At 36.7% G+C, this 20,154-nt stretch overlaps 1 protein-coding gene across 3 annotated transcripts in view; it reads right to left on the bottom strand.

Annotated features, from left to right (window-relative positions):
* LOC107507182 (zinc finger protein 705A-like) overlaps positions 1 to 19,776 on the bottom strand; it is a 32,957-nt gene extending 13,181 nt beyond the window's left edge. For 2 of the 3 annotated variants that reach the window (XR_004953318.1, XM_036228515.1), the window contains exons 1-4: positions 19,614 to 19,776; positions 1,900 to 2,026; positions 1,255 to 1,337; positions 615 to 801 (exon numbers count right to left, since the gene is read on the bottom strand). Coding sequence is in view for 1 of the 3 variants with exons in the window: in XM_036228515.1 (XP_036084408.1) it covers positions 615 to 801; positions 1,255 to 1,337; positions 1,900 to 2,026; positions 19,614 to 19,616 (400 nt within the window). In the remaining 2 variants the exon portion in view is untranslated. The remainder of the gene's footprint in view (positions 1 to 614; positions 802 to 1,254; positions 1,338 to 1,899; positions 2,027 to 19,613) is intronic. The other variant, XR_004953319.1, reaches the window with a different exon arrangement.
* Between the last annotated feature and the right edge of the window lie 378 nt (positions 19,777 to 20,154).

Genomic DNA, 20,154 nt, shown 5'->3' with positions numbered 1-20,154 from the left:
ACATTGCTGACATGTATATGGCTGCTCTCCTGTGTGGGTTCTCTCATGTCATCTAAGATTAGCATATTGACTAAAGGCATTCCCACACTGGTGACATTAGTATGGTTTCTCATTAGTGTGTGTTCTGTGATGCTGTGTAAGTTCAGAAGTTTGACTGAAAGCCTTCCCACATATAAGACATACATGTGTTTTCTGTCCCATGTGGATCTTCTTGTGCTGGCTAAGGCCAGAGCTTTGACTAAAGGCTTTCCCACGTTGATGACATTCATAATGTTTCCCTCTAGGATGGATTCTCTCATGTTTTCTAAGGTAAGACCTTTGACTGAAAGCTTTTTCACATAAATGACATTGATACAGTTTCTCTCCTGTGTGAGTTTTTTCATGCTGTCTAAGATAAGAACTTCAACTGAAGACTTTCCCACACGGATGATATTCATAAAGTTTCTCTCCAGTGTGGATTCGATTGTGGTTTCTAAGGTCAAAGCTTTGCAGAAAGTCCTTCCCACATATATGGCATTTAAACGGTTTCTCTTCAGTGTGAGTCATCTCGTGTGATCTAAGACTATAACAATTATCGAATGCTTTCCCACATAGATGACATTCGCATAATTTACCTCTAGTGTGCATTTGATTCTGTCCACCAAGGAATGAGTCTTCACTAAGTGATTCTCCATAGTGTTGGCTGATACGAGGTTTCTTTCTTATGTGAATTAACAAATGCTGAGTCAGTGCGGACCTATAAATAAATTCATCACTGAAATCAATACATTCACTAGGATCCTCTGGAGTTTGAGATATCTGCTTTGAGGAAGAAGGTGAAAAGTTGTTAATGGATTGCCCACAAACATCCTTGCATTCATTTCTCTACCTATATATACTTGAGTATTAGTAACAGTCTCCTATGAAAATATTTCTAATGTTATTTGCATACACATGTGATGTCACTGTACTGCAGGCACAGATATTTTCTCCAAACACAGAGGTATGAGATTAATTTTGAAAAATTTAGTATGTTTCAACATCTAAGTAATGAACAAATTTTATCATATTTCCCTTTTTTTAACATCTCAGGTAATTATTTCAGCTATGTTAATTTCTTCATTGATTTCAAACTATCCAAAATTTTTACTTAAAAAAAATCTTAATCCCACTTTACTTACATAAGTGCACTCAGACAATTGTGCTTAATTACTAACTTATCTCATTTCCAGGTATTTAATTTAAATAGCTAGGGATCATATCCATGAAACTTACCATTGGCTTGATGAAGGAAATGTCCTTCTTGCTGATTTGTTGGATTAAAACCATTTCTTGTTTTTGAAGGAGACTTGTAATGCCTAAAGTGATTGAAAATATAGAAATACAGAAAGAGCCTTATAAATATGTTTCAAAATCTGGTAGTTAAAGAAAGCATGTCGAATAAAACATCATAGGCCACAGAAACACTTTAAAGGTCTTTTTCAATTAGAAAAAAAAACATCAGGGTTGAAATATTAAAAATGTAAGTGGTGAACAGATGTTGGGTCAGCATATGATGGGAAAACCTTTAAATGGGAGGATCAGGATAAGAATCACTATGTGAAAATTTAATCACCTTAAGTACACAAATATCCTTCCCCCTAAAGGGAAAAAAAATGTTGGAACACATGACTTGTGACTGATACATGCAAGAAATAATAACAACATGAAAACTTTTACCCTAATGTTCTCACTTATATTTTAGAATACATCAGTCACTGTAGTCTATTGGGGGTGACACAACAGGTGTAGTTAAATAAATCAATCACCTTCAAATAGTTTAAGAATAATGAAAGGATTTGAATGAGGATTACAAGGGGGATATGTAAAACGTGTTTTGAATACATGTGTAATAAATAATATCCAGGTTGACAGACTCACCCACAAAGACCAGGTGGCCGATGTTCTGCAGCATTACATCTATGTATAGCTTTCTCTGAGATATGTCCAGCAGGGCCCACTCTTCCTGGGTGAAGTTTATAGCTATATCCTTGAAGGTCACTGATTCCTAAAATATCATCAACATTCGAGGTTAAACAGAGAAATGCCTGCCAATGTCTAGAATTGGAGGGCTGAGATGATAGCATTGAGGAAATGGTGGGGAGCTAGCTGGGTCTATTGAAACATTAGTCTGTATTTGGGGTTCCATTCAGTTCACTGTCAGTGCTGAGTTGGTATCTGCCTTTCAGATACATTCATAGAAACATTCACACTCTGACTTCATAATAATTTATTATAAAGAAATATCACATGAGGTGTGGTGTAATACAAACTGAAAGTTTTTCAGTAATCTCATAATTAGGAATTCCAGACAGGTGATGATAAAATATTCATTTAAACATTCATAACAAAAAATATCTTCCATTAATACCAAGTAACTCTATAGATTCATCGTAAGATATGAAATAACCATGATATAGAACTTTTAAAAACATGGTCATCAGTTTAAATAATTTCCCTAGATGAACCTCTGGTTCCTTATCTGTGAACTTATTTAATCACTTGTGAAAGATTTAATGTACTAATGTATGAAGTGTTTCTTATCTAGAAAACCTGCATTAAATATAAGACATTACTCTATAAATCATTAAAATATCAGAGAACCTTAAAGAGATCTCCAGCATTTGTCAGAACTGAACAAGATCTACACAGAAATTTGGACCATTAGGTGTTGTCTATCTCAATGCTACAGGAGTTCATAAAAAACTGTAAGGTCAAATGGTTCAGCAGCACAAACCAGGGCCCTCTGAAAGGGCTGTACTGAAAGATAGTCCTAGCCTGACAATTCCTGTGGGATCAGGTCTTCCATTCCTAGTTTTCTCTGGGACTTTAAATAGCTCTCTCCCTGAGGGATTGTGGTGTTAATGCTCCTCACTCATCTCTATCTCTTGCAATTATTACCATGCCCATTCCATCCAAAACCACAGATAATATGTTAATTATGGGACAACGATGCCATGGACTGGATAAGAGAAAGAAAAATTCTCTTGTCTTTTCCGGAAATAAGCAAAGTTCATGGAGGCTACCACAAATTTGCATAATGTTATCAAAATTAGTTATTGATGAGTTCCTGTCCCATGATAACCATCTTGGAGCTCTAGGTAAACTTAATGGAATCTCAGATGCCTGAACACCACCTTATTATATTAGAACATACATGTCAATAGGAAAAACTTGCCCATGTGATGGCATTAGGAGTGTAATTTCAGTAGAAGGACACATTCCCTTCTCACTAGTGGCCGCATTATCAATAACTCAGATGTCTTCCTCTGGACTTTTACCCCCAGTAACTCAGGTGTCTTTCTCTTGGTTTTCACGTATGGATAATCCAAGCACTACACAGGCAAATCTGAAGATAGAGAAAGAAGCCATGAGACTCATTCCTGTACACTATTCCCAGTCCCAGCTGTCATGAAGCCCCAGTGTTCATCTGGGTGTAACCTCCTAGCTTCCTGACAAACTAAAATGAGTGATGCACTCTGAGAATAATATGCAGATGTTTTTTCTCTCCCAGGGTCAAATGTAATAAAGATATAGGTGTTTTTGCTACTTGAGATCAAAATACAGGTATCTTACAAATAAGAACATAAAGTTCTGAATTTCATATTAATGAGCCTGAGGCATCTATAATTATTCAATTGCCTCTCTGATTTCCAAGTTTAGCAGTCCCTGACTCATGCCACATGTACATTTTGATTTCCACCTATAGATAAATACTGTGAATTTCTCAGATTTTATTATTCTTGCCTTATGCACTAGCAGTGATTCTCTATTGCTCATGACTCCCTCTGAACTCTAATTCTTTTCCTGCTCTCATTTCCCCTTGAAATTGGATATCAAGCAACTAAGAATCTATTTTATGATGAGAGTTTATCAATTCAATGACTCATTACATTTGGAAAAGTTAATGGCTCCTATTCTTCAGTCTAGTCCCTAAAATCCTCTACATCAGAAAATAGCAGGAGCACATACATGAGTCATAATGTTACTGTCATGTACAACCTCAGTCTTTTAGATCAAGGATGCCCAGAGAATATAGAATGGCTGTGGTTTAGGAGGAAATCTATTTGGTCCATCTGATAGTTTAATCAAGTGGTAGCTGAAATTCTCCAATTCTTGTTCTATATTTATTATTAGCTGTAACATTTTTTTTATTATATATATATTATTATTATGTATGCACACACACATACACACACACATATATGTATATCCATGAAAATGCATGCATATGCATTTGTGTTTGTGAGGCAGAAAGCATTTCTAAACTATAATTTTTTCCCTAATATGTTAATAATAATTGAATGTATTTCATAGATAAATAATGAAAACGCTCATAAAGAGATAATTAACTCACCCATTTTTACCTGAGGTATAAGCCAGGGAAAAAGTTAGATTTATATTACATGTGACTATGTACTTACAGATTTATACATATTTGCTTATTTAATTTCCATGCTAATTACAGTCTATTTACCAATTGAACAAATGACGTAAACAGAGGTTCCAAAATTTTTAATGATTTGACAAAGTTACATAGCTAGAAAATGGAATGCTGTCATTTAATTTTTCTCAGTCACTATTCTATACTCAAATTTCTTTAGGGTAACACAGCAAAGCTAGGTTTTATCTGGTTTGTTATTTATCTAACAAATAATCAAAATAAGCACCTTGTTATGACCGCCTTTTTCTTCTTGTAGTTTCATAAAATTATTCATACCCAGGTTTTCTACCAGATGTGAACCTCCAGTGTATGGACCCCACTTCCTAAATATCATAATCTTTCTTTACTTTACTGTCCAGTTTAATCTACACTCTTTCATTTCAACACACATTTACCAAGACGTGTGTTTACTTATCCCTTAGATTATTTGTCACATCTGTTCAACAAGATCCCAATAGCATCTAAGAGCACATGACTGAGATGTTGATAACATGCTCAACACATAATCACAACTTCAAGTGGCTTTCAATGATTTTTGTAAATCATTCTTTGTTCTGGTAAAAAAAATTATAGTAATAATAAATAAATTCTTCCAGTGCTAGCGACTTAAACATTAGAAATTTATTTCTGTAGGTTAGAAGCCTGAGCTCAAGGTATATATGGGGTTGGTTTCTTCTGAGGCCTCTTCCCTTGGCTTGTAGATGGCCTTCTAACTTCTGTGTCTTCACATGGCCTTCCTTCTCTATATGTCTGTGCCTTGATTTTTCTTTTCTTCTAAAGGCACCAGTCACATTGGATTAGGGCCCTTCCTAATCACCTTTTTAAAAATTAATGACCCCTTTAGTGACCTTAATTCCGAATAAAATTACATGCTAATGTACTGCAGGAAAGGACTACAACATATGAATTTAGTGAGCACACATTTCAAACCCTAACACAGACAAATTACATTTTATGACAAAGTAACTCAGTTTATCCCTATGCCTACAAATATTTTTGCATTTATACCTACTAGTTACTCACATTCTACTATTTAATTCAAAAGTCATGTTCTCCCTGGCTAAGTCCAATGTCAATAGTTGAATTCCTCTCTCTCTTCTTTTCTTGGGAACTATGTTGATTTAAATTAAATCTCCTTTAAGAGAAACCTCTGTATGTATTTATAATCAATCTTCTCATGTCTTTTATATCTTGAAACAGAAATATCTAAGATATTTTCTTTCAAGTTTCTTCTCTTTTTCACAATCAAACTAAAATGCCAGTTATCAGTTTCTATCAGATATAAAAGAGAAGGCCTAGATAAATGCAGGATCTGCCTAATGCATAGATGTATTTAGTACCTAGGACAATTCACGATGCCCAAGAACACACAATAAATACAGTTTGGTGATTGAATTATCCAGAGTACATGGGAGTATCCAAAGAGGGAAGTAAGAGCTAGGAGAGCTAATAAGAAATTTGCCAGAGGATTGTGTTTGGTTCTGACTTCAAGGCAAATTCAGATTAAAATGGAACATGATTTTTTTCCCCTTAGAAACTTTCTTCTGAAGAAAGACAAAAATATGTAAATTTTTATTTGGTATTCAGGGAACCCCTACACATATGTAACAGGCTGGCTTTGTGAGTAGAAAGCAAGAATGTCCCCAGGCATTCCTGAACTATGTCTCTTTTCATGTAGTAGGCATAGAATTAGGTCACTGAGTGGATGAGAACTGATCCAAAAAAGCAGCCCCTCAGGAGTGGATCTTCCTTAAGTTATGGACAATTGCAATCAGGTCCCACAAACTCTCCATAATCCATAAATATCCATGAAGTTGTTATGTTTTGAAACATAGAAATGTATTTATCTCTAAAAGAAGATCATAAAGCTATGTTGTTTAACTAACCTGAATGATAATGACTTGAAAAAAATCAATGCAATAAACTATTAATAAGTATAAAAGAAGTAGGAGTAAAAAAGTAATTGCAGATTGATTTAGGAAACACTTTGCCTTTGATCAGAACATAAGAATGAAAGAAAGAAATTTAAAGATAAGACAAAAGTAGACCTCAGACAAGATTGCATAGTAAGTATATGATGTGCTCTCCTTCTTCACAACCACATCAAAATTAAAACTAAACTACAGAACAACCATCATTGGGAGTTGCCTAAGATCTAGATGAACAGAAGTTCTACAGCTAGGTATGTTCAAAAGAGGCCATCTAAAGACTGGTAGGTGGAGGGGAGATGTGGACAGGCTATTTTCCATACCTGCCTGTTGCATTTGAGAATCTAGAGAGATATCTTGGCTGCAAATATCCCCCAAAGGAGTAAGGGGTCTCGGTCCCACACTGGGATCCCAGGATTTCAGTGCCAGGAAGATAAATCCTCATACCTCTGGCTGTGAAAATCAGTGGGGATATGGGTTGAGACAGAAGGCTGTGAGAGTCAGGCTTTCCTCTTAAAGGGCCCTTGAGGAAACGTACTTACTGACAGACTCGCTCACTTTGAGTTCCAGTGCTGAGAAAGCTGCTTTAAAAGCACCAGAGAGATACAGAGAGGAACTGAATTGTCTGACTTCAGGGCAAAGACTGTAGGAGCAACCTTCTCTCAAACAGAAATACTGGAAGAATCCATTGCTTCTGTATTGACCCCTGCCACCTCCTAGAATGCAGATGCAGGGTCCAGCTACATCTGAACTTCATCTATCTGGATAACATAGGTCACTTCGCCCAGGTGATTTCCTGAGATCTTGCTTCTCTCAATTTGCAGGCCCATCCAAGACACTTACAGTAGCTTTTCCATAAAAATTATCTGACTTGGATCTTGCCGTAGACTTTTCTAACAAGCAGCATTTGGCCTCAGTGTGCCCCACAACTCTTGCTGAGCAGCCCCAAACCCGGCACTGGTGGCAGCCAGCCTCGGTTCCCAAATTAGCCTCTCAAGGCACCGGTAAGCCTAGCACAGGTTGCAGCCTTCTGAGGATTGCCTGGACTCTTGCCAAGTGGCATGGGGCAGTGCATAGGCTGCAGATTAACTTGTCCTGTAGGGTAGCCCCTCCCAGGAGACCCTGGGGACTTATTCCCTGAGGCCAGCATGATCCAAGCCAGAGCACCACCTGGGGCTTCATCTGAGAACCACATACCCAAAGGGCAGCCTCGGAAGACACCAGAACTCTGCTAAAGTAAATCTTGCTTTGTAGGATCAACCCCTCACTGGCCAGTACTCACAATCAATAAGCCCAAAGGTCAATTCTTCTTTTGATGTGCAAACAGCAACCAAGATTCAACTAGAACAGGAGAATCCATACAAGGGACATGCCCAGAGCACCTGGCTCAGGGAAACAGGGAAGATTGCGCCACTGAGACCCATAGGACACCTACTACATAAGACCATACTACTGAGATTGAGAGATTTAATAGACCTACATAATACATGAGAACAAACACAGAGAGGTAGACTAAATGGAAAGACAAAAAACATGCCCCAAATGAAAGAATAGAACAAAGCTCCAAAAAAGAACAATATAAAATAGAGACAAGATATTTACCAGATGCAGAGTTCAAAACTCTGGTTATAAGGGTCCTCAATGACATAGGGGAAGAGTAGATAAACTCACAGAGAACTTTAACAAAGAAAAAGGAAAAATAAAAATTAAAAAAAAATAAAAATAACTAGTCGGAAATTAAGAATACAATAAACGTAATGAAAAATATCTTAGAAATAATCAATAGTAGATTAGATAAAGCAGAGATTCAAATCAGTTATTTAGAAGATAAGGTAGCAGAAAACACCCAATCAGAAAAGCAACAAATCATAAAAGTAACAAATGAGGCTAGTTTAAGGGGCCTCGGAGACAACATCCAGCATATAAATGTTTACATCATAGGGGTACAAGAAGGAGAATACAGAGATCAGGAATCAAAAATCTATTTGAAGAAATAATGCCAGGAAAGTTTACTTACCTGGTGAAGGAAATAGACTTACAAGCCCAGAAGCACAGAGAATCCCAAACAAGATAAATTCAAACAATCTCACACCGAGACACATCATAATTACAATGCCAAAGGTTAAAGACAAAGAGGGAGTTTTAAAAACATCAAGAGAAAAACAATTACCTACAAGGGAGCTTTCATAAAACTATCAGCCAATTTCTCAACAGAAACTTCACAGGGCAGAAGAGATTGGCAGGAAATATTCAAAGTGATGAGAAAGCAAGGACCTACAACCAAGATTACTCTACTCAGCAAAGCTATCATTTAGAATCAAAGGACATTAAGAGCTTTCCAGACCAGAAAAAACTGAAGGAGCTCCTCAACACCAAACGAGTATTACAAGAAATGTGTGTGTATGCGTATATACATACATATATATATATAAAATTTATACATATATACTTATATATAAAATATAAGTAATAAATGGCAATAATTACTTGTTTATTAACAATTATTTTAAATGATAAAGGATTAAATACTCTAGTTAAATGATGGGGTAGTTGAATGGATAAGAAAACAAGACCCTTACATATTCTCTCTACAAAAGACTCATTTTAGATCAAAAGACACACAGAAACTGAAAGTAAAAAGATGGCAAAAGTGAAACAAGAATAAAGCTTACAATTATTCTAGAATTTTATAACCTGAAACAGATATATGTGTAAAATGTATATTGGACCCCGCGAACAAGTGGTTTGTGTATTAGGGTGGAGAGAAATCTCCATTTTTAAAAAAGGATTATGCAACAGTCTTATAAACAAGGAACTAAAATCAGAAAATGATGAGAATCCAGAAGACATAATCTGTTAACTAAAACTTAACAGGTAAAAACTGTCGTTTAAATAATTTGGCACAAATTTTTTGAAGTATGTTATAAAAATTAGCATTTATACAGTTATCTTATGTAAAGTATAAATGGAACAAAGCTAAAACCAAATTGGCAGGAAATTATTTGCTTTAAATACATGTTAATGTTTAAATGATTAAAATAAATATAATCACTGATCTTAAGACATTTGATAAAATGAAAAACAGCACTTGATTAAACACATTAAAAAATGAATTCAGAGAAGCAGAAAATGAGATAATTACAACCAATAAAATAATAAAAACATAAACTATAGATAAAGTGTCAATAAAACTTTTCAAGATGAACAAAATGCTCTCTGTCTACATCATATGATATAGTCACTGCCAGATATATATGATTACAGAACACTGAGAATCTGACTGGAGCTATTGAGGATCTGATGTTTAGTTATTTAATTTCATTAATTTCATAGTCACACGTGTCTGCAGTTACTATATTAAACAGCATAAATCTATGATCCTCGGTGAAGCAGTTAAAATTACAGAGATTCATGATAAAAATGGAAAAGAAACACAAATAGTCAAATATTGGAAATGAGAGCGGTGAAATAAAGATTTATACAATAAAAATTAAAGATCAGAAGACACTTTGATATGATGTAAATCTGAAGAACATTAAACTTGTATCATTTTAAGCCAGTGAGGCCAGCTCACAACTCAATGTTTAGAGATCTCACCAGAACCCCAAACTGGAGGAGATGGTGACGCTAACTGAACTTTGATGCCAGTTCCACAGGAAGCAGCCAATTCCTCTACTTTCAATGTCCAGAAATGTTTAGTTTCTTCTTCTAGAGGCAAATGCATCCATCCTGGGTTTGATTTCCTTTTATCCCAGAAGATAGTTAATCTAATCAGGGCCACATTCCGAAGATACACCCTGATTGTTTAGACACTAATTAACTTAAACAGAGCTTCTATACAATGAATCCACCATATTCAATTTTATTGGATTTTCCAGGTTAATACAAAGTTACAACCCTCTTGCAAAGTTCAAGCACAAAGATGCAAGGATATTGAAGTAATGTAGGAAGATTCATTCATTCTTTTGTTCACTTATAGGTATTTCCGAGTGTGTTCTATGTACAGAAAACATTTTATGGCTTGGAAATAAAGCAGAGTATTGGACACAATGGGTTTCTATAGACACAGAGCTAGAATTCCCTGTAGGAAATGTAGACTTCTAAATAAAATGAGAGATGAAGAAATTTAAAAATGTGACAAGTAAGTCATATTACTAGAACGAGGAATTTGAGTATTAAGGCATGAACCACATAGTACTTTCAATAACATGTAAAGAATTTATTAACTGTCCAAAAAATGAGGTGATTTTGAACTTTTATTTTTGGTTAATAGGGAAATAAAAATGTTACTCCGTAGTAAAATGTAGTAAATAATTTTTACTCCCAAGTTGTTCACAGTTGATTTATACATTTGAACTAAATTCTTATGGTTGTGGCTCTTCTGGCTTCAAATTCCTGGATCTCAAGAAGAAATCATTAAACCAGGGGATATGGTAAATATTCCATTGCATCTAAAAACACACTTTCAAAAAGTGCCTGGTAATCCTATTAGGTCAGGCCTGTCAGTTTCTCCTGCCAAGGTCACTAAAGCACATTTCAAACCTTTGCCATTAGCATTCATTCTCCATACACTCAACTTTTCTCTCATATTCATCAGGAGTTTATGAGCTACTTCACAAAGGAAGTAGATAATTTTGGATGTAGGTACTTTGAACCACTAAATTTACCATATTGCTGCACTCTCATTTATTGTTTATGCTATCTCCCTCATAATATAAAAGGAATTACCTTTAATCCCAGTTAAGTAATTTATTTCTACACTTAAATTTAAATTTTATACTATAATTTAACATGTAGACTTTATTTTAAACTGCATGCTCTTAATCTTATCCATCTTAGCATTTAAATGTGTTATGGTATCACCCAAACTGAAATTTGAATTTAAAAAAATCATTTTGAACTTCTTTTATTTCCAGATGCTACACTCTCATCTCCTTTTTTTTGTTTTAATCCAAGTTGTGGGTACTGTCCATTATTAACATTTCTCTTCATCTCAAAACTATCTGATTTTTGTCCCCATTTGACCTCATTCTTGCTGACAATTTTAATGTTTTAATTAACAAGAACAACAACAAACTCATAAGATGTCATCTGTCTTTATGTTACCTTCAAACTCAGCAGAATTTGATTCCTTCTGCTTATGAGCCCAATTTTCCCTGGAATCTGTTTAGTGTTGTCACAGTTTTGGTTACCAGACAGCAGACACGATGTGCTGGGCATATATTAGGGGGTTATATGCAATCATGAACTTTTCTAAGTCTTACAGGGATCCTGGAAACCACTCTGAAGGCTGCACCCTTTGTGCTGTTATGAGAGCACTGAGGGTGACACCCTCCTACTGCAGAGGCCCTGCATACACAGAGGCCCAACTCCTGAAATCTGTTGGATGTCCCTGCTGCTGGCAGGCCCCTGACCAGGCTCCCACTTCCTCTGCCCCATAAGGCTGTCCTCAATGGGCTTGCACACTACTGTTCAGGTTTGCCTTATGGAACATATTTAATGTGCATACCTAGGGCTCTAATCCCAATCTACCTTATAAAGCTCCACAGAGTAACCTCGCCATTTACTTAGGTTACTGTACCCTATCCTCCTTATTTCTTATTATTTTAAATATTAGCATGAGTAGAACTAATATCATTATTACCATGATCACTATCGTAATTTATGATTTTACTAGTACATTTCTTATGAAGAAATATTTCTGTTGATACCATACAGCATTAAATAGTCTCCCTTATGAAGCGGGTCAGATTTCCAGGAGGTGACTATGGAGAGTTTGGTCTATGGAAGTATGCTTAGTTTATTGAAGAGGATGATGAAAGTTTCCCAAAAATAATACAAATGGACGGATGCTTCCAGATAATTCCCAGTGCTCTTATCAGAAATGAGTGTCTATAAATTTTCCAAATTTCCTTCAGAAGAACTAGAGTGGCTGTTTTGACATGGGAGACTGAGCCAGGACATTCTGGCCTGTTTGAGCCTCTGGAAAATATTGTATGCCTCTCAGGGGAACAGCACCACATGTTCTTGTTTGCAAAAGCCAGGGAGGGTATTCATGGCCCTCCAGGTTCAAGGAAATTTTCTCTTAGATGCCTTAGGGACCCAGAAACAGATGGAATAAGCATGGAAGGCACAGAGGAGGTACCTGCCTTCTAAAGCGTTTGCAATATTTCTAAGAATGCCCCAGAGTGAGGGAACCACTGCTCTGCCTTCTGTGTAGCCCGCTACTGAAATGGAAGCACTGCTCTGGCAAAAAGTGAGCGATTCAGTGTCTTGCCAACATTCCCAAGCTCAGAAGCACAATCTCATAAACTCTGAACTGAAGGAGGTAGTAAAGGACAGATAGAAGGAAGGGCAAAGAGGTAGTAATGCTAAGAAAGTGATGTAGCCTTGATGTTAGGTATAAGGATACTTAGGAGGATGGAGAGCCAAGTGATGTCCCTGTGTGTGGCCTTCTTTCAAGGGGACCCACCACTTTAGATTATACACATACATCAAATAGAGATCAAAATGACCATCTATTCTAGGACACATATTTTTCAATAAGCAAAACTTACAGTCAACAAAAAATGCATCATTTTGTGAGCCAAAGTGTAATAAAACAAAATGCATACAAGAAGAGTTTTCTACACTAAATTTGATAGTTTCCCAATATCGTTCAGTCTGTTTCACAGAAACTAGTGCTCATGAGAATTTGAGCTGCCCAAAAATCCATGTTTCTAATGTATGCTGCTAAATAAGATATTAATATTATTTAACAAAGTTTCTATGACTCATGATAAACTGAAAAACAATTGTTTTCATGAATGTTGATCTTCTATAACATCTCACATAAGATATTAAGCATTTCATGCAGATCATCTCTTGAAGAGGAATCCTATAAAGTTGGTATTTTATTTTCATTTTAAGATATAGCAAAGAGGTTATCAAGGTTACAAATGTACCAAATGTACAACAAAAATATTAAAAGAAGAAAAATAGAGGTTGTATATTCCAAGCAAAAACTAAATTCAAACACAAGATATTCACAAATGTGTATGTAGCTAAAAAAAATGCTGTAAAATCCATGTAAATAGAAACAGAAATTTAGAAATTGCTAAATCTATCAATTTGAATGACAGATTTAGTAATTAATTGCTTTGAAATAAATATGTCTATAGTATAATAACATGCATTAAATATACAAATATTATCAACAAGTAAATACAAATCGAGCCTTCATCCTAAATGTGAAGTTTTTAATCTGCTTCAGCACACCCATTATCTATCAAATAAGACTGTATATTTAGCCACAGGAAAATAATTCAGATAATTACAAAGATTGCATCACATAGTACAGAGGTGCTAATAACAGTCAAATTAAGATGACACTAAAAAATAATTAGGCATCCAAACAATACTAAACAATCCACAGTGTAAACATTGGGTTACAGTATATAAAGAAGCACTGCCAATTAGAATACAAACACAATGAAGAATAAAGTCATGGAACCATGGAATAGGGCCACAGTTGTCATCTCACAGAAATGTGTAGCTTTAAAAATGCTGATTTGAAAACACAGAGCTTGAAAAAAATGAAGCAGTGTCACAGACTGAATTATATCACTGCTCATAAATTCATATGTTAAAGCCCTAGTATTAAATTCATCATTATGTGATTGTATACAGAGGTAGGGCAATTAAAGCAGTGATTAAGTTAAAGTGATGCCCTTGAGACTGGCTGCAATCCAACCTAACTTGTGCCCTTGTAAGAAGAGAGAGACCCAGGAGTCTGAGCACAGAGGAAGGAGGCCCTATGAGGGTACGGAAAGAAGGCAGCCATTGACATGCCAAGAAAAGAAGTCTCAGTAGAAATCAAACCTACCAACACATTGAACTTGAAACTTCTAGACCCTAGAACTATAAAGAAGCAAATTTCTATCCTTTAAACTATCCAATGAGTAGTGTTTTGTTACAGCTTCCCTATAAAACAAACACACTGATTTAACAACTTTATAAGCAAAGAGAAATAAGTAGGAAACTGAAATAAATTGACACTATAATAAATTAATTAAATTTATAAATAATATTAATAATTAAAATTATTAATGAAGTTAATAGATACATAAAAATATTAAAGGCAGAAAAAAAGATTTTATTTGATAGGCAAGTCAAGACATGGTCAACAGATAAGGATTGAATAATTTGAATAATTTTTCAGGGCTTTGCACTCAAATTCTTGTCTCTAACCCTGGGATGAGGAAAGTAGAGGAATATTGACTCCCAGGGTCAATATTCTGGCACTGGCACTGGCCAGATACAGGAGGTGTAGTGACATATCAAAGATACACTCTCACCTGAGAGCTACCCTTTTTCTAAGTTTGGCTAGCCCATGGAAGGAAAGTTTCTCCCCAGACAGAAAAGTTTTTAAGATGTCAAACATAATCATTCAAAGAAAATTTAAAATATTTAAAATATATACTCACAAATAAGGAGATAAATCTGATTAACCAATTTTAATTCATTATAGCAGTCTCTTCTAATACTGATTGTGGGAGTTCTCCCAACATGCTAAGGCTCTTTTCCTTTCTGTGTGATGTACACTCCTCTAAAAGAAAAAAAATAGACCTGAGCACATTAGTCTATTAAGCTAATGAGAATGTTTATGAATGCAAAAAGGTTAGGTAATTATCTGTGTAATTATCATTGATCACTTTTAACAAAAGAGATAGGTACATGCATATATACATACTTACATACATACATATGTGCATATGTACACACATACATATATACAAATGTACAATTTTAACCATTTAGCTATTGAAACCATTTGGCTATCAATTTTATGGTTATAATATATTATCATAAAGTGGAGCTTATTGAAATAATAAAATGGTGATTGATTCAACACTGGAAATCTTTTTTAAAGAAATGCCATATGGTAGAGAGAGTCTTTTTAATAAAAATTTCAGGAACTATATTGAGCAGTAAATAGCAAAAGCAGTTCCACTTAAGGTAAGTCTGAGAAACACTGGGACACACACACCTACAGTCTTAACCTTTTTTTTCCTGACACTGTCTCTTTGGTTCCCCCTGTACCTCTTTCTCCCTCACTGACCACTTCACCTCATAATCACAGAAATGAGATGAACATGTCCCCTACTCATTCCACTGTGGCATATGGAATGTAAACACAGCTGACAGGGACAAGCATCGGGATGGTATTAGGGACAAAAGATGTCACAAAAACTTCCTGGGTGAAATTCCCCACCACAGGACCTGGCCTCCCTGAGATGGCTATGTGAAGGGAAGGCTTGAAGACTACAGGGCCACTGCGCCTGATGTCCCTGATGATGGAGAGAGAATCACAGGAGATGACTAGAATCTGGGGAGTCCCAGGGTCAGGATCAGGGGGCAGACACCCTGTGCTCCCCTACAGGTGGTGTAGAGGGCCCCGAATCTCTTTACTTAGTGGGAGCTGGACCCAAGTACAGGCTGTAGAAGGGAGACCCCATGGAAATACCACCACAGAAAGCCCAGAGACAAAAACAGTTATGACTGAGTTTAAAATGAAACTGTTGCAACCCACAGAACCCACAGCAGAACTAGAGCCCTGGGTGCCTCTTACTGCAACAAGGAACTCCCCATGCAGAAAGGGCAGGCAAGGATACAGATTCTTAAACAGCTGCAGTGGCTGCTATTTCCATCAATTCTGCATGTGGAGGAGCTGGTGATGGGGCTGGAACTGCTAGTGTGATAAAGAATGACTGAAATGAACCCTCTAAAAGATAACCTTTGAGTCTGGAGATCTGCTTCATAATCTACAAGAAACTGAGAGATCTGAGAGATGGGGCCTGCAAAGTAGAGCTGTGGGCGGGCCTCGAAGGTGGAACTTTTGATAGGCAGTGCTTGGCAGCTCTCCACTTAGCCCTCAGACAATTCATACCCTGGACTTAGGCCCACAGAACACGAGTTTCAATCTTGCATCTACAAGAGGGCGACGGGTGTCCAGTGGGGCAAGGCTGCCCCTATTCTTTTTAAAATTCAGTGATTCACATATATTAGGACGAAATTGAATTTTTGAGCCAGTAATATTAAAAATAGATGTGTTCCCTTGTCAAAAACTTGAAAACAGTTTAAGTCCAAAACTTAACAATAATGGTGACATGTCCTGTGAGTCCAGCAGTTGCATATAGGCTCTAGTGACATGGAGACCTGTGGCAGGTGAGAGACAGTGGTAGTAGAACTCTGCACTCTACTGTTGTGAGAAACATCTTCAGTCCTGGCGGGATGCCTGATGCTTGGAGCAACAAGGTCACCAGAAGCAGATGTGGACTTACAGACAAGGACTATTACTGGGGTGTAGGTGGACCCTGAGAAGTTCACCACCTACCACTTAGACAAGACTAAAGACAATAAACAGAACCTGACAACAGGGCATAGGAGGCGGCGTCCCACAGCCTGGCCATAGTCCGGGAGATATGACTGCGTCCAGTCTCTCTACGGACCCCTGATGACCGGTCAAGAGAAACAGGGACAGAAAGGTACCTTAAAAAGCACTCAATATTGTAATTTAGTCATTATTTTTCTCATCTATAATACAAAATCATGTTATCTTCACTGTTGACTCCATGCTAAAATGTCCTAATATTAGACTAATTAACCAATAAAAGAAAAAAGAAATCATTAATAGCTTTTAAATTCCAAGTTAGAGAAAGAAGCTTTACCACACAATAATGAAACCTGAGCAATGCAAGTTTGTGACTACAAGAGTGTCTTTCAATAATACAGTATTTAAAATTCCTTTTCTGCCAATGGTGATAGTTCCCGAGGACTGTCCAATGCTGTAGGCCCTTCTAAAATAGAGAATAAGTTAGCTAAAGCATATGTGGGGATACTGAGGGAAGGACAAAGCTAATTTATAATGCCTAATAATTTTTTAAAATTATTAAGAGTTTTGAGAACATCCCATCTAATTTCTATCTTTTGAAGAGTAATTTTTCTATTGCAAAATTTTATATCCTAAATATTGATAAGGAACAGAATCTTGTCTTTTCCTTATCAAGAGCTATCTTGAGCCATACTTTTCCAGAGCAATTTTTCCAAATAAAAACATTTATGCACGAGTCCCTGAGGGAACTTTTCCCTCACTTCTTGGAAAGGTATATTAGCACATGGTAGGACTATTAAACATGTCTTGGGGTAATACTTTCCATTGATATTGCTGAGTAGGCTGAACACTTTAGAGTAGGAATAGTAAATGCAAACTTTTCTGTATCTTGAGGCTGTAAAGGAATAGTATAAAAACGATCTTTTAAATCTATAATCTTTAAAAACCATTTTCGGGGAATTAATGCGGGGTTAGGGAGCCCAGGTTGCAAAGTTCCTATAGGCTGTATGACAACATTAATTCTTCATAAATCTATTAACGTTATCTATTTTCCTGACTTCTTTTTTTTTTATAACAAATACTGGTGAATTCTATGGAGAAGAGAAGTGTTCAATATGATTACTGGCCAATTGTACGTCTACTAGTTGCTGTAACACTTCTAATTTTTCTTTTGTTAGAGGCCTATTCCCTACCAGGGGGTTTTGTATACATTACTTTTCCTTCTCCCTTATTTCCTCTCCTGCAGTCTTTTTGAAAATGCCCTAGTTTCCCACATTGATAACATTTCATTCGAGAACCTTGAAACCCTTTCTGTAAAGCTCCTGCTAACAAATTAGCTTGATGTGTTAAAGAGCCAACATCATAACAAGCTTTAATATATTCTTATAAAGGTGCTCCTTGGACTTTCAGAGGCCTTAAAGCCCTTTGACACTCTGCATTTGCATTTTTATAAGCTAGAGGTTCTAAGAGTAATTCTTGGACTTCAGGAACAGCCACCGCCCTGACAATAGCCATACGTAGCCGAGACAAAAAATCAGTGTAACTCTCCCCATAACTCTGCATAATTTTAGTGAGTGACTGAGGATGCTTCCCAGGTGGCTCAACTCAAGACCAAGCTCTTAACACTATTAATTTCACTTGTAACAAGGTGTCTTCAATCGAATGACATTGTTGCTCAAGGGTAATAAAGTTTCTTGTGCCTGTCAGCTCTTCAAGAATAGCGCCTGGAGGGTTTTATGCTGCGTTTCTACAAACCACCTGTTGGGCTTCCTCTCTCCACTCGGTTTTCATTTGCAAATAAGGACCTGGTTCTAACACAGTTTTTATAATAGCTTCCCAATCTGCTACTAATAATTGTCGTTCTGTGGCTATACTATTTAAAAGACCTGTCACATAAGTGGACTGCATACCATATTGATTGATAGATTCTTTAAGTATTCTTAGGAATTTATGTTCCAATGGAGTATATTGCACATTGATACCCTCCTGAAGAAATTGAGCATTGGGAGGAAATGCTTGTCTTACTATAGGGAACCCCATCAGTTGAGGAGTAGCTGTCTGTCTAGAAAGATTTTCCCAGCTACTCTCTTCCTCTATTATTTCCTTAGTCAAATCAGGTGAAAGGGGAAAAGTAAATGTAACAGGACTAGCAACTGAAGGTTCAACCCCAAATAAAGTATTTACAGGTGGTGCAGAGGGCTTTCTAGGTTCTTGAAAACATCCTCCAGTTGGCCCTGATTGCAGCTGCTTTAACCTCTGCCAAAAGAACCTGATATGACTCTTTACTAGGAGGAATGCGGCCTGCACATTCCTCTTTAGATAAGGTTCAGTAGATTCTTCTCGCTCATTATCAGACTCTGTTTCTATAGGATTTTTATAAACAGGTTCAGGTTCTTCTTGGCGTGTTTCCAAGTCAGTTGCAGTGCCCTCAGAGTCAGATTGCAGAGGCTGTAAAGCCTGAGAAATTAAAGTGATTAAACAGAAACAGGCATAGGATCCCCCTGTTGATGAGCTCTCCACAAAGCTCTTATGACTTGTTTCTACACTTTAGTATTTAATTGAGATTTTCCTTCTGGCTTGAACCAGTAGCAATGTCTACCTACATACAAAACCAATTCATGAAATTTACTTTTCTTCACATTTACTAATTCCCTATGTTAACACTATGCCGAAAGTATCGCTTACTCTGAATGAACCTGTCCCTTTTGGTTTCCAGTGTAATCTGGAAATGTGCTAAAAAAAAAAAAAAATAAAAACTATGCTAAAAAAAAAGCTATGCCAAAAGTACCACTTACTCTGAGTGGATATGCCCCTTTCGGCACTAAAAAACTATGCTGAAGGTATCACTTACCATGAGCAGACTTATGCCTTCGGTTTCCAGCGTAGTTCCACACCCTCTTCTTCGAGCCCCACGTTGGGCGCCAATTGTTGCAGAGATGGTTAGAAAGAAGAGTCAGAGTCTGGAAATGCTTTTGCTAACATGGATAAGGGAGGGGGGAATGGCAACGCTAGCATCCCCCACCCCTGTTTCCAAGGCTTTTTTATTCTCCCTCACAAAGCTGGCTTTGCAAAACATCCTTAGTTACTATCAGGTTAGCAATTATAAACTACAGCCAATTCCCAGACTCAGCCTCAAGGCCACTACCATGTCATCAGCTATTTCTTCTCAGGTAACTTTTTCCTATCTTCTTCCCTAGATCAAGAAGTCCAAGAATAGGTCAGGCATGTGCGCCCTCCCTGCAATGTGTCCTTATCTGTAAGTTCACATCTGCTTCTGATGACCTTGTTGCTCCAAGCACCAGGCATCCTGCCAGGACTGCAAGTGTTTCTCACAACATGATACTCCTTCATTATTGCAATTGATTACTGACATGGGAACTAAAACCTGAACC

This window comes from Rousettus aegyptiacus, unplaced genomic scaffold (assembly GCF_014176215.1).
Source record: "Rousettus aegyptiacus isolate mRouAeg1 unplaced genomic scaffold, mRouAeg1.p scaffold_m13_p_11, whole genome shotgun sequence".
NCBI lineage: Eukaryota > Metazoa > Chordata > Mammalia > Chiroptera > Pteropodidae > Rousettus > Rousettus aegyptiacus.
Note: the sequence above shows the minus strand (reverse complement) of the source record. Positions and strands in the feature narration are given on the sequence as shown.